The following is a 7,278-nucleotide window of genomic DNA, read 5'->3' as shown; positions in this document are numbered from 1 at the left end:
AGAGGACTTTTATAGAAAATATTGATTTAAAAAGTACTGATTTACAAAGTGAAATTTTACATTACATTTACTCTGACTGTATTAAATAATTGGGAAACATTTCAACTTTTTATATTGCTTAATTATGGAATTATTCAGTATCCATATTTAACATTTGTTGTATTTTCATACAAAAGGTCAATTTAAAAAAATATATATTTAATACATTTCCACATGAAGTGTATCTTTTATTAGTAGAAATTGTCTTATGATTGCCCATTTTGTCATCATCCTTTGGGCTTATCTTACTCAGTTGTTAAGTGTTCTATCTGTGCTGGATTCACATTTTGCACTGACTTTGAATGTGACTCAGTTGTTCTCCAAAATTGCTTTTGTGGCCTTAACAAATGTTTCCTGGTTCATTATTTTTACTTGTATTCTTCATATGTAATGTGCATTGCGATATTAGATGTTAAATGAAATACAATCAAGGAATAATTGACCTAATACTTTGAATATATCAAAGACTGGAATAAGTGGTAAGGTTGATTTGGATGAGGTTCTTTCACGGAAACTAACCTTACATTTTAAAATTTATGACTATTTTTCTTACACTATATCTTACTGCTAGCACACTTGGATATAAAATCCAAAAGTGCCTTTTTATGGCTAAAAAACTGTATATAATTAAATAATAATTACATAAACTTTACCAATAAGCTTATTGCTTATTTATAATCACTTGTGTTAATACATGTTTACATAATGTTTATTTCTCTGCATATGCAACACATGCATTTCATCTCTTTCCTTCCAGCTTGTGATTATACTGTTCTATATTCTATACTTCGCACATTTTTTCTTTCTTAAAGTGTAGTAATTTTCAATCTCCAGTGTATAAAATGCTCTTTTTTAACTTTTAATTATCCATGTTTTTATATAATTTTTGCTTTGTTTTCCCAATTTTAAATGCAAAAGTAATGTTTGTTTTAAACTATATAGTTTTTTTCTTTTGTTTACAAGTGATGTTGAATATGTATGTATGTCTCTGTATTTTCAATTTTTCTGTCATTTATTTATGTAAGGTTTATAACTGTGTATCATCTTAGGTGGTTATGGTTTTCTTAATGATTAACATAACTCTATAGTCCTAGTATTAGCATATTCTATAAAACATATCGCAATTCCGTTTTCTACCAGTGATTATTTTATAGTTGTCTTGATCTACTAAATTTGTATACATTTTATTAAAACACATTATGCATATAGAAAGGTGCACAATTAGAAATGAGCATGTTGATAAATTATCAGAAAATGAACAGTGATGTGACCATTACCAAAGTAAAGGAATGGAATATAACTTGTGTTCTAGAAATCCCTCTTGTGACTCAGCCCAAAGTTAATCCACTCCCACTACTCTGACTTCTATCACCATAAGATTGATGTTAATTTAAATATTTTAAAAACCTATCAATTTTTACTATAGATTGCTTATCTATGATTAGGATATCCTTCCTTATCCTAAAAACAGGTAAATATTTTTGCACATTTTTTCATCATTTGGGTATTAAATATTTACATATATGCAACAGTTTCTCTGGAATTTGCTCTTGCTTAAATATAAAATAACACATTTTTATAATTATTTTTCAATGTTTTCTATACTGTATATTTGGAGACTAAATGATACACTCCTAAATAACATATGGCTAAAGGAATATCAAGGGAAATTTTAAAAAACAATTTATTAAATGAAAATGAATTTAAAATATCAAAATTTGTAGGATGCAGCAAAAGCACTGCTTAAAGAGAAATGTATAATAACATTAAAAACACATTAGAAAAGAATAGAGATTTCAAATCAATCATCTAAATTTCCACCTTAGGAAAATAAGGAAACAAAAGCAATGTAAGGCTAAATAAAACAAACAAAAAAATGAGTCTGAGTAGAGTGAGTCAGCCAGCCAGCCATGAGGTTGTATGGTTGCATCTGTGAAACCAGTAGTGCTTGCGGCACAGGTGACCAACTGATGGGAGAGAAGATTGCAGAATTCAAAGGAATATTTTCTCTATCTGACAAGGATGATGATGGAACTGTAACAATAAAGCAATTGAGAACTGTAATGAAGTATCTTGGGTGGAATCCAACAGAAGCAGAGGATATGATTAATGAAGTAGATGCTGATGGTAAGGGCACAATTGACCCTCTCGAATTTCTGACAATGATGGCAAGACAAATGAAAGACCCAGACAGTGAAAAAGAAACATTCCATGTGTTTGATAAGGTTGGCAATGGTTATATTAGTGCAACAGAGCTTCACCCTATAACCCTTAGAAAGAAGTTAACAGATACCAAGGCGATGAAATGATCAGGGAAGCAGATATTGATGGTGATCGTCAAGTAAAGTATGGAGAGTTTGTACAAATGATGACAGCAAAGTTGACATTGTACAGAATGTGTTACATTTCTTGTACAAAATTGTTTATTTGCTTTTTCTTTGTAACTTATCTGTAAAGGCTTTTCACTACTGTCAAAAAATAACACCATATGGATGTATAGTAGTTAGGACTTCATTCCTCTATGTTTTCTTCCTTTCTCTTAATGTCATTGTCCTGAAACCTGATTTTAGAATATTGATCAAGTAATATGTTGTATGTGGCTTACACTTGAATATATACCTAAGCCATTCTGCACATCTAAAATTAGATGGAGTTGGTCAAATGAAGGAATATCTAGGTTATGCCTTCTTATAAAGTAGGTTTCTTTAGGATCTGTGAGCATGTTGTTGAAGTGTGAAGTTGTAACTGTGTAGACTATAAACAGTCAACAATATGAACTAAAAAGTTGCACTATTGCAAAAAAGGTGTGTTATTCAGGTTTTTATATACTATTTTTTCATACTGCTTGTCTTGTACTGGAAACATTTTCTCCTCCTGTTACTTGCTTTTTACACTGTTGTTAGCCACTTAAAGATAATCTGCTGATGGCATAATTTGCCTAAAATCCATTCCAAGTTGTATATTTGTTTTCCAATAAAATATTACAATAAAAAAGAAAAAAAACATAAAATATACCAAAGAAATAATAAAAACAATTGAGTAATGAAAGTTACATCTTACATTCTGAATATTATGTTAAGGTGACTAACTTACATTTAATCATTTTCCTCAAGTAAGATAATTAATTGCAAACAATATCAGCAATCAAATATGTTCTGTTAACTAGCATCTACTACAGCAGGGGTCTAAAACCCATGGGCTACAGTCTGTGGCCTGTTAGGAACAGGGCCACATAGCAGGAGGTGAGCAGTGAGTGAGAGTGAGCACTAGCACCTGAGCTCCACCTCTGTTCAAATCAGAGGCAATGTTAGGTTGTCACAGAATGCAAATCCCATTGTGAACTGTGCATGCCAGGGATCTAGGTTGCGTGCACCTTATGAGAATCTAACTAATGCCTGGTGATCTGAGGTAGAACAGTTTCATCCCAAAACCATCCTCACCATACCCCTGTTCTTGGAAAAATTATAATCCATGAAACTGGTCCCTGGTGCCAAAAAGCTTGGGGGCCGCTGATAGAAGTTATTCATCATGCCAAAAGAACATAGATTTTTGGAAAAAGTAAATGAATAAATACCAAACTATAAAGTCATTTACACAAAGTGATGGGTTTAATGATCATTGTGTAGTCTATACAAAAATTTCACTTTCTTCATATCCATGATTTTATCATTTTATTTGGCAAATACCTGATTTGTGTGAGACCGATATCGTTCCCTACAAAGGAATACGCTAGTTGTTATAAGTCAACTTATTTATTTTACCACAGTCATGTTCAATGGTGGAAACTTGGTCTAATCAAATCAAAGCTGAAAAACTATTATATGTATTCTTTTTTATATAGTTTGGAGAGAAAACACCTCTTTGGTCTGGGGGGAAGGTGAGTTTGAGGTATACAGAGGAATGTGCAACTGATGTGTTTATTTGCCGTCATGGGCAAGTCATTACAAGGTTAAAGCTGATATTACAGAGAAATGAAGCCAGAACCATCACTGAATCACATCTGATATTGTTTTATTATTTTAATCAGTTTAAAAAAGGTTTATTACTTTCAGAAAGGTATCTGCCTCTTAGGTGGCCCTATTAGCATAGATACTCAGAAATTTAAGAAATTTTAGAAATTTCTAATGATGTATATTTTCCAAAAAATAAATTTTCAGTCAAATGGATTTTTATGAGAATATTTTGTAGCCAAAGAAGTTTCTGTTTCATTATACCTATTAACATTATTCTCCAATATTCTGAATTTGCCCATAATGAAGGAAAGAGTGAATAACTCAGTGAGTACTCAATGTTTATTTTTTCACTATTTTTTTCATTAATAGACTTTATATTTTGTGCAGTTTCAGGTTTACAGAAAAATTAAGTGGAAAATACAGAGTTGCCATATGCCATCTCATACTCTCCAAAGTTTCCTCTATGATTATCATCTTAAGTTAGTGTTGTGATTTTTGATTTGTTATCTTTTGATTGTTAAATGTTGATTGGTTACCATTGTTGAGCCAATATAAATACCTTATTATTAACTAAAACCCATAGTTTACTTGAAGGTTCACTCAGTGTTGTACATTCTCTGGGTTTTGACAAATGTATAATGACATGTATCTACTAATATAGTGTCATATAGAATAGTTACACTGTCCTAAAAATCTCCTGTGCTCAACTTTCCCTCTCTCCTCAAACCCATGATGACCACCAACGTTTTTGCTACTGTCACCAGAGTTTTACCTTTCCAAAATTCCCTATAGTTGGAGTCATAATAGCCTTCTTAAATTGCTAAAAGACTTCTCTTGCTTAGCAATATGCGTTTAAAGTTCTGCCATGTCTTTTTGTGATTTGATAGTTCATTTCTTTTTATTGCTAAATAAATATGCCATTGTATTGATGCTCCACATTCACCTATTAAAGGACATCTTGGTTGATTCTGAATTTTGGCAATTATAATCCACCATTATTTTAATATTCATCTTTAATGGGAAATAAAACTTTTCACTTCAACCCATTTTATTGGGAGCAATTTAAACTATTAAATAATAGCCTATTGCTACATCAAATAATGATATTTGAATAAGAAATAGTGTATAATACAACTGCAAACATTATTACATTGTAAATAATTACCTTTAATATGTTCAATTAATTTTAAAGGGAAATACTGTGATAATGAATGTTATATAATTATAAAGAATACAATATAATTCTTATAATCTTTGCAGGATATCATTTTTTACATAACTATAAATTTCTAACTAATTAAATCAGCCTTAGAATTGCATCTTATATAATAGCAGTCCCCCACAATTTTGGCATCAGAGACCAGTTTCATAGAAGACAATTTTTCCATGGACCAGTGTTGGGAGGGTGATTTGGGGATTATTCAGTCACATTACATTTATTGCGGACTTTATTTCTATTATTACTACAATGTACTGTGTAATGAGGTAATTATACAACTCACCATAATGTAGAATTAGTGGGAGCCCTAAGCTTGTTTTACTGCAACTAGATGGTCCCATCCCATCTGGAGGTGATGGGAGACAGTGACACATTATCAGGCCGTGGATTCTCAAAAGAAGCACACAATCTAGATTCCTTGTATGTACAGTTCACCATAGGGTTCACACTCCTATGAGAATCTAATTTCGAGGCTGATCTGACAGGAAGCAGAGCTCAGGCAGTAATGAGAGTAACCAGGAGCAGCTGTAAATACAGATGAAGCTTGCCACTCAACACCTGCTGTGCGGCCCAGTTCCTCACCGGCCGCGGACTCGTTTCAGTCCACGGCCTGTGGGTTGGTGACCGCTGTTATATAAGGATAAGGAAAGCTTGATTTTATCCCATTTGGAAAATTAGCATGAATATCTGCTGTAAAAAGTAAGATCTAATATTCATTTAACTGTAAATATCCTATTTTAAATACTAATCTGCACATATATTTTTTACATAGGAAAATAAATAGAATGTTAAAAGTGAAATTAAACAAGTAAATATAACAAATTTTATACTTTGAATTTTAGAAAAGAAAAGCTAATATTAATGTGACTTCACATCTGACATAATGTTTGATAACTTACTTTTTATAATTCATAGCTCTTCTTTATCACTTTCTATCAAAACACAAAATTTCAGGCTGAGATGGGAGGATCAATTGAGCCTGTGAGGTAGAGGCTGCAGGGAGCTGTGATCATGCCACTGCTCTCCAGCTTGGGTTACAAAGCAAGACCCTGTTTCAAAACACACACATATATTGGATGGGCACGGTGGCTCATGCCTGCAATCCTAGCACTTTGGGAGGCTGAGGCAGGTAGATCACCTGAGGTTGGGAGTTCAAGACCAGCCTGACCAACATGGAGAAACACTATCTCTACTAAAAATACAAAATTAACTGGGCATGGTGGCACATGCCTGTAATCCCAGCTACTCAAGAGGCTGAGGAAGGAGAATCGCTTGAGTCCAGGAGGCAGAGGTTGCAGTGAGCCAAGATCGCACCATTGCACTCCAGCCTGGTCAATAAAACCGAAACTCCGTCTCAAAACACACACACACATGCACGCATACACACACACACACACACACACACACACACAAAATCAATATAATACTTAGAAAATTTCATAGATAACTGCTGAAAATGGAGATGAAAACATGTGGAGACTTACTTGCAGTTGAAATTTAGCTCGCAGACCTTGCCACTGTCTAAGAGCTTACTATGACCTTTGCCAGTTGTCAAATGGTCAAAGTAGCTATGTTTAATTGAATTTGGTCCAAAAGTATCTACATTGGCATTGCATTCTGTAAGCTTTTGAGTGTTTTGATAAAAAAAATTCTCTATGGATTTCTGTTTCTACACGTCTTACAAGCAGAAGCTATGGATGACTTTGTTCTAGACCCTTTACAAGGATGTTTATATATTGGACAGTCTCAAAAATTGATGACTTTTCCACTCCAGACAAAAGACAAATTTGCTTACTGTTTAGTAGAAGAAAGGCATATGTCCCTTTCCTCCAGGGCAAAGGTCAGGGATACTTATTTCCTTTTAATCCCAAAACTCACATTCCCTAAACTCAGAGTTCCTCTTCTACAATGAAACTCACCGCATGTACAGGCATCATCCAACCCTCTTTGCAGCACTCTGTGGGAACTGGACTTACAAAACAGGAGTAAAAACAGTGATGTTCTGGCTAACACAGTTTCTGTGAATAGTAAAATGATTATAGTTTCTGGCCTAAGAGTCTTATGTCT

The 7,278-nt window shown here is 33.3% G+C and overlaps 1 protein-coding gene across 1 annotated transcript; it reads left to right on the top strand.

Annotated features, from left to right (window-relative positions):
• The first annotated feature begins 1,949 nt into the window (after positions 1–1,949).
• LOC112426678 (calmodulin-like) lies at positions 1,950–2,494 on the top strand. The gene is given in 2 exon segments (XM_071099235.1): positions 1,950–2,334; positions 2,337–2,494. Coding segments are annotated over 2 exon segments (543 nt in total).
• Positions 2,495–7,278: the final 4,784 nt, after the last annotated feature.

The sequence above is a fragment of the Macaca nemestrina genome, chromosome 7 (assembly GCF_043159975.1).
Source record: "Macaca nemestrina isolate mMacNem1 chromosome 7, mMacNem.hap1, whole genome shotgun sequence".
In the NCBI taxonomy this organism is placed as follows: domain Eukaryota; kingdom Metazoa; phylum Chordata; class Mammalia; order Primates; family Cercopithecidae; genus Macaca; species Macaca nemestrina.
The sequence above is the reverse complement of the archived record's forward strand: the minus strand, read 5'-3'. Positions and strand labels throughout refer to the sequence as shown.